At 42.6% G+C, this 21,937-nt stretch overlaps 2 protein-coding genes across 2 annotated transcripts; one reads left to right on the top strand and one right to left on the bottom strand.

Moving 5' to 3' along the window:
• The first annotated feature begins 138 nt into the window (after window positions 1–138).
• Window positions 139–21,855, top strand: LOC310791863 (ankyrin repeat domain-containing protein 13C-like). Its single transcript, XM_083653533.1, has 13 exons — window positions 139–877; window positions 1,050–1,091; window positions 5,312–5,416; window positions 9,441–9,526; window positions 10,935–10,980; window positions 11,472–11,538; window positions 14,493–14,637; window positions 14,726–14,857; window positions 18,285–18,446; window positions 18,598–18,677; window positions 18,829–18,927; window positions 19,425–19,525; window positions 19,634–21,855. The coding sequence occupies exons 1-13, from the start codon at window positions 508–510 to the stop codon at window positions 19,762–19,764; spliced, it is 1,566 nt and encodes a 521-aa protein (XP_083509659.1). The 5' UTR covers window positions 139–507; the 3' UTR covers window positions 19,765–21,855.
• LOC310791975 (GTPase IMAP family member 9-like) lies at window positions 15,633–16,448 on the bottom strand (the record flags this gene model as incomplete). Its single annotated transcript, XM_083653660.1, has 1 exon — window positions 15,633–16,448. The coding sequence occupies one exon, from the start codon at window positions 16,446–16,448 to the stop codon at window positions 15,633–15,635; it is 816 nt and encodes a 271-aa protein (XP_083509786.1).
• Window positions 21,856–21,937: the final 82 nt, after the last annotated feature.

Below are 21,937 nucleotides of genomic sequence, written 5' to 3' on the forward strand. Positions count from 1 at the left end.
GTAGCTTGCTAGCTAGGTTGTTAGCTGGCTAGCATTCGCCTGAATTTTGCCGCAAAGCAAACGAAATCGGTACCATTTTGAAACCATTTTGAAGGAGCAATGGGAGAGACAGCTATGTAGTAATTTACTGTTCGTTTGCATTCTTAGTTGAATGTTAATTTATTGTGTGTGTGAGTGTGTTCTATCATTGTTTAGCCCTATTTTCTGTTTTCAACTTCGCACCCACCATATTCATTTTCTATTGTTGGCTAACGTTTGCTAGCAGCTAACGTTTAGTGAGGAGCTGCGGTCCGGAGCAGGTGTACGTTATTTGATTACCAGATAGCGACCAGCTACGGATAGCCATCTTTTAGTGTGCTAGTTAATAGCTTTAAAAGGTCACATCTACGAACATTGCTAATGCTTACTAGCTGGCTGCTACGTTTATATATCATATCTTGCTAGCTTGCTTAATGTAACGCTAGTTAAGCTTACTAACGCTAGTTAGCTTCGTAACGTTAGTCAGTCATGACAGGGGAGAAGATACGCGCGATGCGAAAAGACCAAAACAAACTCAACAAAAATGACGATATAATGGACACTTGCGACGATGAGTCTTCAAACGGGACTATCCCTAACGGTACCAGTGACACTTTTAAATCAAACAAGGCTTTTCAAAAATCAATGGCGCTCCAGCAGCAACAGCTGTCAAACATCAATGCAAACAACATCAATGCCAATTCAATAGGCACCATTGTCGATGATAACAACAAGAACCCAATAATCCTGACCAATGAGGACTTGGAGTTCCCAGTGCATGAATGCGTGTTCAAGGGAGATGTGCGTCGGCTCTCTTCTCTCATCAGGACCCATAGCATCTCTCAGAAGGATGTACATGGTGAGTTGTCTGGTGTTACTTGACTGCAAACAGAACACATTTAAGTAACGTTTGTGCAAATGCATGATACATTATGTCTTCGGGAGCTCTGGCCTCATTTGTCAAATAGTTGCAAATCTGTTGTATTATTAATATTGTTTGTTAATTATGTCTTCCTTCTTTCTCTTTTCAGGAAACACACCTCTTCATCTAGCTGTGATGCTGGGCCACAAAGGTAAAGTTGAGCTGTAATTAAATTGTTTGAAGCGGCAAAAAGCGTTTTGGCTTGATCTACCAATCTCTGTTTGAGCCCAGGAAATTACACTAAATCTGCTGTGCTCCACACTGCCTTGCATCTGTCTTTCATAAGGTTACTTTATTAGAAGATGTTTCTGGCATCCACATAAACTGCACATTTTACAGCTCTGTCAGTCCTTCTTCCTTGTTTGTGTATACCTACTGTGCTACTGCTGCTCTTGCCTTGTCCTGCCTGACCTCTGCACTGTTGGTCTCATACAAGATGTCAGCAGTTTGGCTGATGGGGGAACTCCACTGGGATTAGTTGCTCTGGCTGAGCTGCATCTCATTATGAGGGACAGTCTGTGTCTGATGAAGACACAGACTCTGACACTTGGTGCAATAAAATGCTGAAACGGAGCCCTGCAGTGTGCGAACAGTTTTATTCTTTTTGTACAGTTTACACTCTACAGAGGCACCTTACAGAATGATGTCAAGTAAGTAATGTTTGCTGATGCTGAGTGTAATGATTGAGGAGTACTATGTTTATTGTATTAAGATCAGTAGTCTATTAAAACATTGACATCTTTTAGTCAGACTACCAGTGACTCGTACAACAATCGGTTTTGAAATATTGCACTAATATATTTGACGTAATATCGTCTTATTTTTCGCTCTATTGAAATTTAATGCTGTGGGATTTTGAAGGCAGCCGTATCCCAGTGAATTTTGCTTGCCTGTTGGTTTGTTTGTTCTGTTTTGTTTCTGATTGTTGGTTCTTTTTTCTGATTATCTCAGGATAAATGCAGTCTCCCCTTGAGGGAAAGTGTCTCTCCTTCCTACACAGTGTTATTGTTGTGATGTTGGTGGGTGTTTTGCTTTTAAGGTCACACGGCAGTGAACAGATTTGTCCACAAAATAAACATGTACCCTAGCACTAATAATGGGTTAAGCCTTATGAGCTTCAGTGTAAGGGCTTCAACAATGTAGTCAAGAGGACGAAAGTGTTAGCCTTTATTAAAACTAAGAAATGTGATATTGCATACCTACAAGAAACGCATTTGACTGACCATGAAGCCAAGAAATTACGTCGGGACTGGTTTGGAACGGTGTATTCACCTTATGTTCAGACCTTACAGTGGGCCAAATTCTTCCGGGTCCGTCTAACACTTCCGGCGGTCACGGCGCCAAATATGAAAGAACGTCATGTAGAAGAGAGTTGTTTTTGTAGCGGACAGCGCAGGGTGTAAAACAAAAACGTAGCCTACTACTTTGAGCTCGGTACACAGCAAGCAAGCGGAGTATCCACTGTTAGCCAGGTCAGATAACGTTATCGTCGACAATGACGAGCACTTTCTTGTAAAACATACCTGGACTCCAACAAAGAAAGCTTCAGAAGGTTTTCTCTCCTCGAGCGCAGCTCGAGCCACTTACGTCTATAAGACCCGCACACGTTAACGTAATTCCCTGGAATGCGAGAATTAACGAGCCAGTTACATGGCATTGCATTCTTAGACATTGCCGTTTGCTTTTATTTGGTATGTTACATACAATTGGCTAAAGTATTAGTTAATTCAGAGTTAGATTATATTGGAGCAGCCAGCCACTTTTTTTTCTTTTTTTTTGCCGGAAGTCGTAGGACGGCCACAGAACCGGGTCAAATGGGCGTGGCTACATAAGGTGAATACAGCCGTGGCAGGTGGCACTTCAAAGAGTAGAGGGGTTGCTATTTTGATCAATAAGCATTTGCAGTTTAAATGTCTGAGAGAGATCAAGGATGATGCTGGGAGGATAGTAATTATTCTTGCTGAAATTCATGGCCATTCTGTTATTCTCGGCTGTTTATGGTTCTAACCACTGATCCGTCATTTTTTGGGGGGTTATTAGAACGTAAACTGAGCGAGACGGGCGATTTCCCAATCCTTTGGCTGGTGAGGTGTTTGATCCAATTCTTGACTGTGGTCCACCAGTACAGCGCCGCCCTAGGTTAGCTAACCCTTTGCAGGACATGAGGATAGGCTTGGGGCTCGTAGATATTTGGCATATGTATAACCCTTCAACAAAGGACTTTACTTTTTATTCTGCTCCTCAGAAGGTTTACTCTAGAATTGACTTCTTTTTCATCTCCACTTCAATGGTCTCTACACTCTCCTGTGCTATTGATAGTATTCATTTGTCTGATCATGCCCCAGTGATGCTGAGTATCCTCCCCTTTAGTAAGGCTCACAGGAGCCCTAGATGGAGACTGAACTCCAGCTTACTGCAGGACGATAATTTTAAAGAACCCCTGAGGGGCACAGATAGCTAATTTGCCCTCGGCCCTTCGTCACTCAGGAGTAGTTTGGGAGGCTATGAAAGCCTTTCTTAGAGGCTATATTATACAATATGCATGATCCTACAGAAAGAAGGCTAACATACTGAATTGGAAAAACAAATTAAAGTAGCACAGAGAGTGTTTATGTGAACGATACGTCTTCCTCTAACCTTATACTTCTGACCCGATTAAAATATGAGTTCAATTCCATTCTTACTGAAAGGGCAGATTTTGTGCTGTTCAGAGCCAGACAGAATCACTACGAAGAGGGGGACAAAGTGGGCAGGATGCTGGCCAATTACATTAAACAAAGGGAGTCTATGAGTGCTATTCCTGCTATCAGGGCACAGGGGGGGTAGTTTAGTTTCTGACGCCACTGAGATTAACAACACGTTTAGGAACTCCTACATTCATCGCTATACATCAGAATCACTCACAGAGGATGAGGAAAGAACTTTATTCTTGACTCATAAGTCTTCCCTCCCTCTCTTAAGGAGCAGCGTGCTATGCTGGATGCTCCTATTATTGTAGAGGAGATTCTGGAGGTCATACATATTCTACCATCACCAGCTAAATCACCTGGCTTGGACGGGTTTTCAGCGGAATTCTGTCGCTGCTATGCTGTAGAACTGGCTCCATTATTACTTGTATATTGAGTCATTAGAATGGGGCTCCCTACCCCGGACCTTGTCAGAAGCACTTATTACTTTAATTTAAAATAAAATAAAAAAAGAAAGGGAAAGACCCATTAGATTGCAAAAGTTATAGGGCTATTAGCTTGGTCGGATGTGATGGGAAAATTCTCTAAGATCCTCGCTAATCGGATGGATAAAGTTGTCTCCTCCCTAGTACATGAAGATCAATTAGGTTTCATCCATTCCCGTAATTTTGTTGATAATGTTGGATGTGTTATTAATATTATGTGGGCTTCACAGAATGAACAGTTGCCTATGGCAGCCAATTCTCTTGATGATCCTCTCTTCACAATTGCACGGGTGACGTCACTGGTGGTGACGTCATGGTTGATGCCTCAGTTGCTCGCGCATCGATGAGATTGCGGTTCTGCGGGTGTCGTCACTGATGTCACTCGAAATAAGTTGTGGTGACGTGAAGATGTTTGTCCCGTCAAATGCTGTGTGCGATTGTAACTGTTTGTGTGCTGCCGATGTGACACCATTTTTCTTTTTTGTCAGGGTTGGGATAGTTGTTAGGTTTAGTTTGTTTTTTGCTTTGTTTCTTTCTTTCTTTTTATTATTGTAGGGTATTTTCATTTATGGGTTTCTTTTTGTGTGGACTGTAATGTTTATGAAAATGTCAATAAATAATTGATCATTAAATATTGCACTACAATTTACTAAATACCGTAATTAGATTTTTCTTTTCATAGTATTTTTAGGGGCCACCTCTTGTATTTGCCAATGTCATTATTATCATTCATAACAAATAAGTCATACGTGCTACCGCTTTGCAACTTTTGCCAAAATGTAGGCCCAAGTGAGCAGAAATGTTAAGATGCTTTGAGCCAGAAGGAATTATGAAGTCCATCACTGTTTTTCTCAAAAACTGTAAAACTAATTAGGCCTAAACTCCCAAATTTTTTGTTCAATTGACACCACACTTGCGACAATGCATCTTCAGACTGTCCTCCGCAAACAATCCAACCAGATTTGTTTTAATTACCAAGAATTGAGCACACAGTTCATCAATTTTTTTTACTCTACAGTACTGTAAATATCTCACAAAGTAAATCTCAAATGTTCATGAAGATACATGACAAAATGTTGATGTCATGGTACTGGTAGTAGGTTGTAAAATTTCAGAATTGTATCTCAAAACAGAATTTTTCACAGCATTTTGAATTCTGTCCTCATGTAAACTATTGTAGGGTTTTTGTTTTGTTTCAGAATGTGCTCTCCTACTTCTGGCCCATAATGCACCTGTAAAGATAAAGAATGCACAAGGATGGAGCCCTCTTGCAGAAGCGATCAGCTATGGTGACAGGCAAATGAGTAAGTTATTTGAATATTTCTTTTTCAAACGGCAAGGCATTGCATATGTGTCCTTTGACTGTCACTAATTGTTTAATTATTAATTATATATATATATTTGTAATCCTTAACACATTGAGTGCCAGCCATGTTTTCAATCCTGTAGGTAAGTTGTGCCAGGGGTGTTTTTGACGATTCTGGCTCATTTTACAACAGCCGAGGATTATTTTCTGTTAAGAATTCATGAACACCAATCATCTAAAAATAACTAATAGAATGTGTGCTTTCTCTGTCTAAAAGAGTTAGTTTGCAGAGTTAGTAGTTATGTAGATATTAGCCGTTGAGTACAGCATGGTTTCAGCGTCTGGAAATTTATTCAGAGATAAATGGCTTTTTGTGAAACAGTCACTTTAACCATTCATTTTTGGCATCAGTAAGACCGTCAGACATTCTAAACAATAGTTTTGAACAGTAATTTCCTCCATAACAACAGGAAACACCCCTCTCATTCAAACTCCTCCCTCCGTGTGTCTTCTCCTCCTTCCTCCTGGCTCTACCAGCGGGCGTGTCAGAAGCGCGTTGCTGCTGCCTGCCTGCCTGCCTGTGTGCCTGCCTGCCTGCTTGCCTGCGTGCGGACGCTCCTTGTGCGAGTCAAGATGGGCCGGGGAATGCGTGGGCGATGGGCAGATGTTGATTCTGGCCTTTCTGAGGTGTTTCAAAGTGTGTTTCACCTATAATCTATTTTGCAAATCGCTCTCCGCTCTCTGTGTGCTGCTGCCTGCGCGCGGCCGCTCTCGGGCAGGACAAGTCTGAAATGGATTACTGTAAAATCGCCTCGCCATTTCCTTGAATGGCTTGCTCCCGCGGCAGTTTTTTCTTTGATTTCGGTCGTCTGGGGGAGCACTGTCAACACTTAGTGGGTCGGTAAAATAGATTATACACATTCTCTTGCTCCAATAGTGATCTCGAAGATGTAAAAGTTGTTGATTGATGTCCCACCGTCAAAAAAAAAAAATGTTTATGTAAGACGAGTAAACTCGGCTCTGGCACTCAAGCGTTGGATTATGTAAGACGAATTATCTCGGCTATGGCACTTAACGTGTTAATACCAACCAAGTCTTCTTAGTTGGATGTGTTCAAATGTTGACTTGAATACACAGGTCAATATTTTTCCTTGTTGCTATGTTGACACCCCCGACTTGCAGAACAAGTTTCTCCAATAGTTTTCACAGGGGCCATTTTGTGTTGAAAAGACAGGGTAAACACAGGTGCAAGTAAAACAATAATGAGGGTTTCCAACTTCCAATATGATTGGAAGTTGGAAATGTGAAAAGGGTCTATTTGTTTTCCAATGTAGCTAAGATAGGGACTGGAGCTTTACATCGCCTTTAGCCTTTTTCTGCATTTTGCTGTGTTGCAGCCGGAGTGAAAAAATATGTCAAACTAGAAAGTGCACTCAGGAGAGTGCAGAACTTCACCAGGCTCTGCTATGCCTAACAAGACAAAATATTAACGGTGGTTATCTCCAGTCTGAACTCACTCACAGCTGATAGGTATGTGGTTTGTTTACATGGCCGTGCGCCATTACGCACAGGTCTGCTCCACGTTCACTCATACAGTGGACTAGGAGGGCTAATATAAGGATTGAGGATCGAAAATCAGATTTTCTTCCCCCGTTATTTATTGTTTTTGCTCCAACTGAAATGTTTTATGGTCACTCACGATCCAGTAGGTCACGTGTTGGCTTGGTTCTTCCAGCCTTACAACTTGTTATATAAGGATTTTTAGAAATGTCTATGGAGAAAATTTAAGGGAAACTACATGTAACTTCCGGGGCAAGAGATGTAATGTGACTGTTCAGCTCTATTACATAAAATCAGCTGCAGAGAAGACAGATATACAGTATGTGTGCACGCACATGCACACACACACACACACACACACACACACACACACACACACACACACACACACACACACACACACACACACACACACACACACACACACACACACACACACACACACACACACACACACACACACACACACACACACACACACACACACACACACACACACACACAGTGGGCAGTGGTGGCCCAATGGTTAGAGAAGCGAGCTTGTGACCGGAAGGTCGTCGGTTCAATCCCCGGGACCGGCAGGATAAATCTGGGTGGGGAAAGTGAAAAGGCAGCGCTTGCCCCTCCCTCATTACCACCACTGAGGTGCCCTTGAGCAAGGCCCTTAACCCCAACTGCTCCAGTGGAGCTGATCAGTGGCCAGCAGATCAGACTGTGGTTGTACTGGTCAGCTTCCAGGTATGAATGTGTGTGTGAATGTGAACAGGGCACTCCTGAAAAAGAGAGCGTTGCTCTCAGTGAGACTCCCCCTGTATAAATAAAGGTTAAAAAAAACAAAACAAAAAAAAACACACACACACAATCTCCTCCCGGCTTTGCCTGGCAGAGATAAATATGATGTTGTTAGATTTTCTTTTTGCACATTTATTAAAAGTGCATAAATCTAATTAAAATAAGTGTTCAAGTCATCTATGAGTTAGTACATTTTTTAGAAGCACCTCTGGCAGCAATAACAGATTTGAGTCTTCTTGGATGCCCCTTATTGGCTTGGCACCTCTGGATTTTGGACAGATTTACTCCTTTCCACTTTTCTGCTGTGATCTGTGAGACATTTATATAGACATATGTGTTTGATTCTAAATCATACAGTATGTCAGATTTATTGAATTGACCACAGTTGGACTCCAATCAAGTTATAAAGACACCTCAAGGACATGGTACAAACCGTACAAACATCACACAATGTGGAAAATGCCACAGTGGTTAAATACTTAGTGAAAGCACAGTATTTTAGTCATCTCCTGCCCTTGATTATTTGAAGGACTTGTCTTGTCATGAGTCATTTTATTGTTTATATAGTCTCTGCTTGTGATTGCTCTCTGAATGTTGGTCCAATTAAAAAGCGAACGGTGTGGATTTTCTCTGAGCTCTCGTCATCCGGATGGGCTGGACCGCAGCCTGAACCCAGGCTTAGTGTTAGGAAGCCCTGAGCTTAGCACTCAGTCTCCACCCTGCGTAACGATGCTACTGCTTTTAGATCTGCCAAAGGCATGTGAAAGGCACCAGCTCATGGCTATGGGCTGAATTCATTATTGTGCATGTTTTATTTTGAAATGTGATGTCTGATGTGTCCGGTAGGTTTTGTATAGTTGACTAATTCCTGCCTTCATTCACATCCTCCTCTTACACTTTAGATTTCTATGATGTAGGCTGGGCCATGTAGCAGTTAAAGAAATGACCCTCAGCCTTGTTAGCATGCGTCTCTCCACTCTCTCCACGCTTTGCTGTGGGAGGCAAGCTGGCTTGGGACTGGGACCAGGGCTTTAGCTAGGGAAGGTCACATCACAGTGAGGGGGTGATGGGGAGGTAGGGAGGTAAAGAGGAGGCTGGCCACATTCACACTATTACCTACTGCCAAATAGGTAATGATGTGTCCTTATATAAAATGGATGGTTTACAGGTTTTTTTGCAATATATATATATATATATACTGCAGATTGTTGCCAAGAGTTGTCATCACTCGCTTGTCGCACTCACACGTGTGACTGTGCACACACAGTGCGACAAAGCAGTTGTCCATATCCAGTGTGCAGTGCCGAGTCGCCCCTGCAGAGAGTGCTTTGTCAGCACTTCTCTCAGTCCCGTCCATTCCAACGTTTTCCCCTCCGGTCCAGATAATTGGAGTGTATCTGAGATATGTGGCTCTCAGTTCGTTGTCATTCATAGTGGTGATGATTCGGAGGCTATCCATCTGCTATCATGAAGTGACTGATTGCATCAACTTCACTGGAATATGAAGAAGTCTTCCTTGTGTACAGAAATTGGCTGTAACACAGTAGCATGGTAAACACGTATTACTCTTGATGTGTTTATGTAAGTAAAAAAAAAAAAAAAAACAGACTGAGCACTTTTGCATCGCACACAAACTCGATATGTAATTGGAGGTGTTTCTATATCCTCAGTCACAGCAATACTGCGGAAGTTAAAGCAGCAGTCCAGAGACACTGTGGAGGATAAGAGGCCCAAACTACTGAAAGCTCTGCGAGAGGTAAGGCTCACACTGACTTCAGGGACTCCTCTGCCACACTCAGCTTTACTTCTTCTCACCCACTATGGTTGTGAGTCGCTGCTTGCTTCCTCCAACTGAACCCTCTGTCCTTTGTGTCAAGTCCCCCCAGGCTTTCATTTGCATAAATGACTACCGCCCAGGTGCCTACTGTATTCACTAATGTATACAACTACTACTGTAAGGTGGGCAGAATGCAGAGTAGGCAGAGGATTTGCTGAGCAGCATGATTTGAAAACCTTGTGCTTCAATGCAGTGCCTTTCACCCGTCCGGTTACAATGCCTCAGTCAAGTCTTTTAACTGTTTACAATCATTCAGTCAAATCCTTTCACTGTTACAATAACTGTTACAATGCATCCGGTAAATCCTTTAACTGTTACAATGCATCAGTCAAGTCTTTTAACTGTTACAATGCATCAATCAAGTCCTTTAACTGTTACAATAACTGTTACAATGCATCAGTCAAGTCTTAACTGTTACAATGCATCTGTCAAATCCTTTAACTGTTACATAACTGTTACAATGCATCCGTTAAATCCTTTAACTGTTACAATGCATCAGTCAAGTCTTTTAACTCTTACAATGCATCAGTCAAGTCTTTTAACTGTTACAGTGCATCAGTCAAGTCTTTTAACTGTTACAGTGCATCAGTCAAATTCTTTAACTGTTACATATCTGTTACAATGCATCCGGTAAATCCTTTAACTCTTACAATGCATCAATCAAGTCCTTTAAGGCCTTGGCCACACTGATCCGTCAGAAAATGGACAGAATTATTGAACGGACATATGTCTGTCCGATGGATTGTTTTAACGGACAGACATCTGTCCGTTAAAACAATGCATCCTAGCGTCAGCTAACATGTTAAAATACAGTAGCACTGTAGCAGCCTATAATACTGACCTGGTAATCCCACAATCATCCCAACATTATGCCAGGCTGTCTCCGTTTTGTTTTTGTAATCTTTTGAAGTCACGTTGTACAACAGCGGGATGGTGTACACAGCATTAATTATAGCCTCCTTCACCGCCTCGGCCGCCATCTTCTTTGAAAAGTTGAAACAAATCTCGGAACGCCTCCTCTCGAGACCTCGACTCTGATTGGCTAAACGGACAGTGACTATCCGACCATCCAATACGTCCATCCAGAAAAAGTTCATCCCTCTTCAACTTTCTGTCCATCAAAACGTATGCAAATGTTCTGGATACGTACGCTTCTGAGTGCTCCACGGACAGTCGGACAGCTGTCATTGAAAATGAATGGAAGTGAACAGAGAAATGAACGCACACGGACAGACACCACGGATCAGTGTGGCCAAGGCCTAACTGTTACAATAACTGTTACAATGCATCAGTCAAATCCTTTAACTGTTAATATTTTTCTCCATAGCTTGGTGACTTCTATCTGGAGCTGCATTGGGACTTTCAGAGCTGGGGTGAGTTTTGATGTTTCACACAATAAAGAGGTAAAGGTAAAGTCCCACTGATTGTCACACACCTGAGTGTGCAAAATTTGTTCTCCGCATTTGACCCATCCCCTGGGGGAGCGGTGAGTGGCAGCAGCGCCGCGCTCGGGAATCATTTGGTGATCTAACCCCCCAATTCCAACCCTTTGATGCTGAGTGCCAAGCAGGGAGGCAAATGGGTCCCATTTCTATAGTCTTTGGTATGACTCGGCCGGGGATCGAACTCACAACCTCCCAGTCTCAGGGCGGAAACTCAAACCATAAGGCCACTGAGCTGGAAGTGTTTTTATGTCCATGTTTGGTTGCTATAATCTCATCTGAAGTCACTTTGATGAGTGCTCCAAAGTCATTTCATGGGTCTGCTGTTTTCTCTCTCTATTGTCAGTGCAAATGATTTGACCAATATGCTTTGTGTTATTTAACCACAGTAGAATTTATTCCTACTCTCTTCTGTTTGGTAGTGCCTTTGTTGTCCCGGATGTTGCCATCTGATGCTTGTAAGATCTACAAGCAGGGAATCAATATCAGGTAAGCAGTGTTTCCCCTAGGATGGATCTGTTGTGTGTGTGTGTGTGTGTGGGGGGTGTACCGTAAATTCCGGACTATAAGCCGCGGCTTTTTTCCCGTTTTTTGGCCTTTTTTGGCCCCTGCGGCTTATATAACGGTGCGGCTTATCTATGGATTTTTTCCAAAAAAAAAAAAAAAAATCTCTCTTTTTTAGCACTCTTTCTAACTATAAATCCACTTCTGTTTTAATTTCCTCTCTTGCCCTCTTTTCACCACACCGCGGACACTGTGTGCACTGTAAAAAACAACACAGGTGGTGTTGTGTTATGTTGTTTTGTTGAAATGTTAATAAATGGGAGCTTCCTCAAACAGCCATCTCTTTCCCGACAATCCCCTCTGTGCATGAACCCTTACATATGGTAATTAACATTAAAACACAATAAAAAAAAAAAAAAAAAAAAATACCATTAAAACACCCGCGGCTTATAGTCCGGTGCGGCTTATATATGTAAAAAACAGTCAACTTTGCAGGTGCGGCTTATACACCGGTGCGCCTTATAGTCCGGAATTTACGGTATTTGTGCAAAAAATAGTTTTTTGCACAAAGATGTATCCATTTGCTCCCCTTTCAAAACAGCAGACAGACAGCAGAGACCCACATCCCTCCCTGTACTAACCTGCACCTTCTCACCATCGCCATATCACTTCTTTCTTTTAATGAGCCAGTTTTCTCAACTCATCTGAAGATTCAAACGAGATTTGACAAACAGTTTGACTTTATATGTGACCCATACTGGGTGACGTTTACAGGGTGTTATCTACCCGTAAATTCCGCACTATAAGCCGCACCGGAGTATAAGCCGCAGCAGCAAAATTGCCTGTTTGTTACATATATAAGCCGCACCGGACTATAAGCCGCAGGTGTTTTAATGTTTTTTTTTTTTTTAATTGTGTTTTAATGTTTAATTACCATATGTAAGGGTTCATGCACAGAGGGGATTGTCGGGAAAGAGATGGCTGTTTGAGGAAGCTCCCATTTATTAACATTTCAACAAAACAACATAACACAACACCACCTGTGTTTTTTTTTACAGTGCACACAGTGTCCGCGGTGTGGTGAAAAGAGGGCAAGAGAGGAAATTAAAACAGAAGTGGATTTATAGTTAGAAAGAGTGCTAAAAAAGAGAGATTTTTTTTTTTTTTTTTTTGAAAAAATCCATAGATAAGCCGCACCGTTATATAAGCCGCAGGGCCAAAAAACGGGGAAAAAGCCGCGGCTTATAGTCCGGAATTTACGGTAGTTATCTATTCTTCCAATTATTCATTCTTAATTGCCGTTTTTTCCAGAATGAACTTGCATCACCACACTGTTGTATCATCACACAGTGTTAATTGACTTACAGTAAATGTAATGACATTTTCAATCATAATAACTTACATTCATGATGTTTCTTTCTGTCACATTATATCTCTGAGGGAAGTCAAAGGTTACGATTTATGTGGGTTTGGGTCGGCAGACTTGGCACTGCACATCACTTAACGAGTCCGTGCATGACCAGGCCAGAGACGAATGAGAGATAGCTCATTCCAGGCTCCGCCAATAGTATGAAAACGCTTCCGCTCTTCTAAATGGCAGCTTGCTATTGGCTGTCTGTCAATGTTATGAAATGTCATCGGCTAGACCCAAGGGGTACTTGCGAGTTGAGTTGTCACTATTGTCGAAATATCTCTGGCACACAGAGAGAGAGAGACAAACACATGTATCACTGTGGGGATTCACAGTGCACGTGGGCACGGTGGCTCAGTGGTAGAGCTGTCGCCTCACAGTCAGAAGGTCCTGAGTTCGATTCTCGCCTGGGACACTGTGGGCGCTGTGGTTGTGTTCCCCCCCATATCTTCAGTGCCTACTGCCCAGGTGGGGTATCTCGTCGTAAGGGCCTTTCTCTCTGTGTGGAGTTTGCATGTTCTCCCCGTGCTCCCCCAGGGGGTTCCTCCGTATATAACCCCCCCACTAAAAACATGCAGAAGATCAGATCGTCATCGTCATCCGACCAGTGACGACAACATCCGAAGTTGGTCCCCGGGCGCTGTACGAGAAAGCGACCACTGCTCCTGGCCTGCCCCTCGGAGGAAAGGACATGCCTGGATGGGTTAAATGCAGAGGACACTTTTCACCGGCCACCGTCAGCATGAGTGTGTTGTGGCCGCATGCATGTGTTGTGGTGTTCGTGTGACAATAAAAGTTTTTTGAACACGTAGGCTACTGTCAGCAGCGCAGATCTGAGGAGCGAGCGAATTAACAGATTTTCATTACCCCAAACAACTCTTTTCTCTAAGTTTACATTTCCTTCTCCCTTTCCCCTCTCCTCTCTTCCTTTCCTCTCTTCCTCCCCTCTCCTCTCTTCTTCCCCTCTCCTCTCTTCCTCCCCTCTCCTCTCTTCCTCTCTTCTCCTCTCCTTCTCCTCTCCTCTCCTCGACCAAAAAAATAAAACACCTGTGGCTAGTTGCGGCGGCCATTTTTGGGGGGCGGCACAGCGCCGCTCTAAAGATGTATTCACCTTATGCAGCCCCGCCCACTTGACCCATTGTATTATGACTTCCTGTTCAAAACGCCGGCTGTTTTACCTGCTCAAACTAGTCTGACTCACCTGGTCAAACCTAGTTTGACTAACATGAGTCAGACTAGGTTTATGAGTCACGGGAAGTTTGAATACAATCGGAACGTCCGATTGTATTTGCATTTCCTGTTAGTCTCTCAAGCCAGACGGTCTCTTCTACATAAGGGGAAACACTGGTTAAGGCTTCAAATATTGTCAAGCTGTTCTCCACACTGTTTGACTTGTTCAGATAATCCAGCTATTTCATCCAGTGCTTAAATCAGCAACTGTTCTATTTCCAGAGCTAGGACCTCTTTTAGATTATGCAAAATAAATAAATAGAGGATGAATATTTTCACCTTCTCTCTCTTGATTTAGACTTGACACCACTCTTATAGACTTCACTGATATGAAGTGTCAGCGCGGAGATCTTAGCTTCATCTTCAATGGAGATGCCACACCCTCCCAGTCTTTCGTGGTCCTGGACAATGAAGCAAAAGTGTACCAAAGAATACACCATGAGGTGAGTGAGTGAGATCTCTACATCACGTTGTGTCGGTGGGTGTTAACTATGAATGGCAAAGGCTAACTGTCGGTGTTTTTGCTCAAAGGAGTCAGAGATGGAGACTGAAGAAGAGGTGGATATTCTGATGAGCAGTGACGTCTACTCCGCCACTCTGTCTACCAAGTCTATCTCTTTCTCCCGTAGTCAGATCGGGTGGCTCTTCAGAGAGGACAAAACTGTAAGCCCTCCATGATGTTTGTGTTGGACAGAAAAACTCATTCACTACACTTATATGTGATGAAAACTCATTAACACATTACTCTCAGACAGGTAGCCAAATTCAACAAGAGAAATAAATAATAACTTGTATCCGTATAGCAGAGTACTTTACAAAGGACTATACAAAAAGGCATGAGACAAGGATTACTAAAACATAAAATCGAGATAAAATTGGTAAATGCATTCAAACGAAGGGGTTATAATTCTAATTGATTGCATTCATATAGCACCTTTCTAGAGACTGAAAGCGCTTCACATATCGGGGGTGGGGGGGGACTCAATCACCACCGATGTAGCACCCACCTGGGTGAAGCACGGCAGCTAGTTTGTGCCAGAACGCTCACCACACATCAGCTATCATAGTGTGATGTCACAACTTCGCATCATTGATGACATCCCAATTGCTCTTATGACATCACTGATGTCACAATGCACAATTGCTCACGTGACATCACTGATGACATCATCAGTGATGTCACAATGGCTCCATGTGTGTGCGACATCACTTCCGGGACACAAAATTGAAACAAACAAACATTGCCCACATTACCAACTTTATATAATAATAATGGATGATGGATAGATACTAGATGTCCTACAACTCTGTAAACAGTTCAGCACATTCATAACCTTTGCTGATTCCAAGATATGAACCCAGAGCTATGAGAATCTTTGAGGGGGAAAAAAGGCCTCCGCCAAATGCTACTGCGCTAGCAGCAGCTGCCATTTTACACCTAGCAATCTTTCTCTCCTCCTCGGATGCTCTCCTCCCGTTCCTTCATTTTTCTCCGTTCCTCCTCTTCCCTCCTTTTCTTCTCCTCCTCGAGTTTCTTCTGGGCTTTCTGGTACATCTTATTGGTGTAGTGCTTTCCCCCGTTGTCGTCCACCATCATCTCTATCTTGTCCAGAAGCTCTTGGACCTGGCTACGATGTTCTCTCTTGTCATTGATGAGTGAATGGTATCTTCCTCCACACGTGTTAATCAGTCTCCGCAGCTCCAGGCTCTCTCTCACAAAGTCCTGCACGGATTTGTGTTCTAACAGGTCTGCATGTGTAAACAGGACCATGGTGTACATGGAAGCATCTGAGCCAAAGGTATCCTGGATCCACTCCACAGCCTTCCTCTCCTCTTCTGTGAATCTTGACTTCAGACTGATCACCAGTAGAAAGGCATGGGGTCCTGGAACTGACTGTTCAGTGCACTCCTCTATTTTTACTTTCACTTCTTCCTTTGTCTTGTTTGTGTCACAGAGGCCGGGGGTGTCAATAACAACGATGCTACGGCCATCGTGTGCTACCTCCCCTTTCTGACATCCTGCTGTCACAGACTGGGGTGACATGTCCTCCTTAAAGGTGTTTTTACGGCCCAGGATGGTGTTTCCAGTTGCACTCTTTCCTGATCCAGTTTTCCCAACCAGAATGAGCCTCAGATCCTTCACATGCGTGGACTCTTTGTTTTGATTGTGGCATTGAGCAGCTAGGATTTGAGCACACAATGTGACCAGAACAAGCAGGCTGCAACCTGGGATCCAACATTTGCCTTTGGACATCTCTGATTTCAAAATAATAAAAAAGAAATACATGGCAGGGCAGGCTAGTGGACCCACACACACCGACAGGCTGGAGGCTGGAATCAGGCCAACAGAGTTCAGGGTCAGGATGAGGATAAACGGGATAACCAGGATACCTGTATACATGATCAGGTAATAAGAGATCAACTTAAGTCACTCATCAAATACTGACTGTTGCCTGTATTACGATCTGAAAGCGTGAAGCTGGCAGAGTATTAAATAACCTTCAATATGATGTCACAATGTCAACAGTGACATCACCTGTGACATCACAATGCAACACAGATATCATTGGGTGATGTCATTAGTGATGATGTCATCAGTGATGTCACTCGAGCAATTACAATCTTCTTATGACATCACTGATTACATCACAATTCAGTGGGGATGGCATCATCGGTGATTTATGACATCACATTTCAGTCTATGACATCACAGATGATGTCACAATGTATATGACATCATTAGTAGTATGACAGCGTCAGTGATTACAACATCACTGATGACTCATCAAAATTCAGTCTATGGCAGACAATTAAATCTAACATTTAGTGAGCAACACCCACGTGCGCCAATAGGGCAGGCAAGGCCACGCATGCGCACGAGATGCTTAGTAATATAAAAAGCAAGTCTATAAAAGGTGATTTAAATGACGATACTCAATTACCCAAGCCTAGGTTCTAGGGGTGTGCCACCTTAGGCACCTCACGATTCGATTCGATTACGATTAAGGGTGCTACGATTCGATTATTAAACAATTATTACGATTAATCACGATTTTCGATGCATCTTTTTCACCAAACAGGATTTTTTTTAAGCAAGGTATATTTGTCAGTATCCATTAATTAAAGTAAACAAACAAATGTACCTCCATTATCTTCAGTTGCGACTGAAGTCCACGCATCACATGTTACAGCCACCCTGCATGCTTTCTTCAGTGATTCCAGTTTCCAGTACTTCGGTTTTGGTCTCGTTTTACAGTTAAGGAACTGCTTTCCAGGCGAAATACCGTATTTTTTGCAAATAAAGCAATAAAAAAATTGCAATTTTTTGCAAATCGATAATCGAACATTGTGAATCGATTTTAATCGTCACGTGACTCATCGCGATGCATCTAAAAAACGATTAATCGGCACACCCCACTAGGTTCCTCAGGCAGGGGGTTATTGTCTGGCATTATGTAGTCATTCATCCCACTGAGGTTTGTACAACACAACAGCCACAGCAGGTTAGCCCACACAGTTTCATCTCGGTTTCCTCCCTAACCATTTTCAAGTGAACAGCGCTTTGTTGTTTAGAGCTCCACAAAGCCACAAAACATCCATCACATTTCTCTAAACGGCTTGTGCAGAATAATTCATGTTTCCTACCCAAACTACAATGTGTCCAAACGTCTACATTGTGTCCAAATGGCCTATATTTACCCAAATGACTACACTGTGGGTCCAAAAGGCCTATCTTTACCTAATGGCCTCACTGTGTTTGGTGCTTTAATGGGAGACTTTTCATTTTGAGGTGAACTGCTTCTTAACATCTTGAACTTATACTGCCCAAGGATATGGGGCTGTGCTCCGGCACATGGGGGATTAAGAGCTTTTCAATAATAGCTAGGGGCTAGACCTAGCCACGCTTTAAACATCAATAACATCTTCAAATCAACTGTAAATTCAGCTGCTTACGTGTATAAATTCTTCATGTGGTGATATATGGTCTCTTCGTTTGACACTGCTAAAACCCCTGCTGCATTTTTAACCAGCTGGAAGGGGCTGCAATGCTTTAGCGTGACGACCTCTTAACGTGTTGTTTTCTGTACAGGAGAGGGTGGGCAACTTCCTGGCTGACTTCTATGCAGTGAACGGTCTGATGCTGGAGTCCAGGAAACGGCGAGAGCACCTCAGCGAAGAGGACATCTTGAGGAACAAAGCCATCATGGAGAGCTTGAGTAAAGGAGGCAGCATCAGCGAGCAGAACTTTGAGGTGAGGTGGAGATTTGGAAGAACGTTTGATGGGGGAATTCAGTGTGTTCACTGTGTTGGCTTGATCTATCAGTTGTAAATATTTAACGCTGCTCTGACGATGATTGTGATCTTTTTGTTTTGATTTTGTCTTGTTGTTTTTTTGTCCCCAGCCTGTAAGAAGGCAGTCTCTCACAGCCCCAGCCCCCAGCACTATTTCCTGGGAAGAGTACATCACTGCAGAGCATGGAAAGTAAGCATCTTCTACCATTTCATCAGTCTTTGACAGAATTAAAAGTTTATTTATGGTGGTTAAAAGAAATGCTGAGTCCTGAATCTATGTGAACCTCCAAGGATTTAGCGATGTCTTTGTGTGTCTGTCTGCCTTTCTTTCCCACCTTCAGGCCACCTCATCTTGGGAGAGAGCTTGTGTGCAAGGAAAGCAAGAAGAACTTCAAAGCTACTGTAGCCATGAGCCAGGATTTCCCTCTAGGCATCGAGTCGTATGTACATTCCTGCTCCTTTAGATCTATTTACAAAGTTTGGATACACTTGGGATAATGAAAAAGTAGTGGTATAGTGATCAAATGTTTCAGACAAAAACAATTTGCACGTCAATACTATTTTTGAACCTATATCCATTCAATGCAATCATGCATACCAACGGCGAAGTTTTGCTGAGTGATATTGCGTCTTTTATTTTTTTCGGACCATGGTCGGTTTTTCAGAAATTCACTTCCGACAGAGAGAGACACACACACACACACACACACACACACAGGACTGTGAATAGTCAGGCGGGGGCAAAATTGGCCTCACAATTTCGTGCTGTTTGTTCGCGTTGCTCTTGTTGTGTAAAAAGGCTGCGCTGTTGCAGTTGGGGTTATTTTGTTCTTGTTGAGTGTTTGTAAGGTAGTTTGTATCTGAACTTGAATGTGAGCAAAGCATGCTTGTGAAATAAACTAGTTGAGACTGTCACTGTTCTTTCCTCTGCTTTCAGATTACTAAACGTTCTGGAGGTCATAGCCCCGTTCAAGCATTTCAACAAGCTCAGAGAATTTGTCCAGATGAAACTTCCTCCTGGGTTTCCAGTCAAACTCGGTACATGTGGGATTATATGAACCTACAAATTGTGTTCCTTGTGAGCATGCTTGAAGGAAACCATAGCTAAATAAACTCTTTTCTTTTTTGTTATTTTCTCCTCCTCAGACATCCCGGTCTTCCCCACCATCACAGCAACTGTCACCTTCCAGGAATTCCGCTACGATGAATTTGAAGAGTCCATTTTCTCCATCCCTGCTGAATACAAAGAAGATCCCAGTCGCTTCCCAGACCTCTGACCTAGCTAATACTGTAAGCACTTACAAGTCACTGCTGCATAGAACTGACAGAGATGTACTCTGCAAGAGGAGATGACCAGCTAATAAGTTGGAAAAAAAAGAGGAATCTAGTGTTGTTTTATTCCTATATATGTGATCTGTTAAAAAGGGAACTGATCTCTTGACCAGTTAATTGTTCATTCTGTAGATGGATCCAAAGCAAATCAATGCAAACAGATGTTACAGTGCACCATACCATACCAACGTCATTTTATGAAATTATGATAATGGCTTTCATTTTGTCTGCTGTTTACCAGCTGAGCAGTTCACAGGGATGCAAACTCATGGAGATAGAAAAAGGTGACCGATACCAGGGCAGACACAAAACCACTCAGAAACCATGCACTTAGGTGCCCTATTTTGTAGTGATGTGAGGTTCGCGAACGATCCGAGTCTATTGAACGGCTCTTTGGTACAAACGAAGGGAACCGAGTCCTACCTGAGAGCCGTTCATTTTATCGTTGTGACCAAATTTCTCTGCCTGCCGCTCCGCACCACACACACAGGGTCGACACCCCTCCCTCCCTCCTCTAGTCCACGGAGCAGGGAGGATAGGTGCACTCGTAATTGCTACTGGCGCATGCTGTAGTCTGGCCTGGGTGGGTGGACTCAGCAGCCAAGTGTTGCATGAATTGCATTGCAAGGAAAGGCAACTTTATTTCCACAACACATTTCATAGAAGAAGTAAATTCACTGACTAAGCAGATGGATATGGCGTCACCTTGTGTAATGTTTACAATGCAGATCACCTGGTCTGGAAATATGAGTAATTTTAGTGCTGCTGCAGTCCACAGATGCTAAATTAAACTATAGTGGTGGGTCTAAGATCGAATCTGATCCAAATCTTTCCATATCATTATCTTAGTGATTATTTCACAGGTAAACAGTAGTGCCTGCCCCCCCCCCCCCCCCCCCCAAAATAAAAAAACAAAAAAGGGAACGATGAGCTGCTATTTTAAGGAACGCCATAAGATCCGGCTCCCTTCAAAGAGCCATAATTCCCATCACTACTATTTTGGGATGAAAAAGGTGATTGTCACCTAAATGTTTTAATCTCAGTGACTTCCTGGTTAAGTAAAAATTTTAAATGTGACTAGTTTGCATCCCTGAGTTCATCCACTTCTCTGTGCTGCTGTCTTCTCCTGTGAAAAGTTGTCAGAAGACACAGCTTGGACTCAATGGCTCTGTTCAAATAAGTTAACGACCGGTACATCTAGTCTGCACTCTGAGGACTGATGACTGCTTTTCTTATTGCATCCAAGTTCTACTTGACACTGCACTGACATTGTCATCTGTAAATACGGTAATTCACGATAAATGACTAAAGAAATGTCTTGAAATATTGAACTGAGCTTAATATTCATGTTTAAATGATGTACAATTATTATACACTCAAAGGAGTTAAACACTGTGTAGCAATACATTTCCTGTACTTAAGAATGTTTTTTCACCAGCTGAGAGAAAGTTTGGCATAAAAAGACATTCTTACAGTTCGACCGCCTTTTTTTCCCAGTGCAGGGTGCAATCTCCCGTTTTCAGGTTGGCTCATCTTAGCGTTACCTCCTGGCTGTCTCAGTTTGTCGTGTTGTATGAATACTATGTTGTGTGAGTGAATAATTGTACTTTATTAAGGCTCATTTATGTGTGTAAACCCAGATGGGATATCAGGAAAAACTGTTCTAGTTTGATACTGCACTGATATTAATTATATTTAACGCATGCTATGGCTATGTTGGCTCACCTTTTAAGCTATATTCGCCAAACATTTGTTATACTTGGAGATGTCTTGCCGTCTACACTAAGGAAAAGAAAGAATTCTAACACTAACATTTTCACAGACCTTTAGTGCTTTCAAGCTCTCATTGATAATCTGCATATCACATCTCATTTTACAGTTACATTTTTTGGAACCAAGAAGAGAAATAAACATGTGAAATTAATAATGCAGAATATCCCCAAACTGTTAAGATGGGAAGTAATATGACACATGCGATGTCACTGTCTTCAGCTAATATGTATTGCCACTTTTCATACTTTACATCCCTTTAAATAAAGCACCAGCACCACGTTTTAACCATTTCTGTGCGAGTACAGTGATCTAAGAAAAAAACGGAGGCTTCCACATAGTCGAGGT

This window comes from Poromitra crassiceps, assembly GCF_964638095.1.
Source record: "Poromitra crassiceps genome assembly, chromosome: 17".
NCBI lineage: Eukaryota > Metazoa > Chordata > Actinopteri > Beryciformes > Melamphaidae > Poromitra > Poromitra crassiceps.

Excerpts from the sequence above, each read along its gene's own strand:
- LOC310791863 (XM_083653533.1), top strand. The coding sequence starts at position 508 with ATGACAGGGGAGAAGATACGCGCGATGCGAAAAGACCAAAACAAACTC. Across the intron at positions 5,417-9,440 it reads CTATGGTGACAGGCAAATGA|TCACAGCAATACTGCGGAAG; the intron begins GTAAGTTATTTG and ends CTATATCCTCAG. Across the intron at positions 14,638-14,725 it reads ACCAAAGAATACACCATGAG|GAGTCAGAGATGGAGACTGA; the intron begins GTGAGTGAGTGA and ends TTTTGCTCAAAG.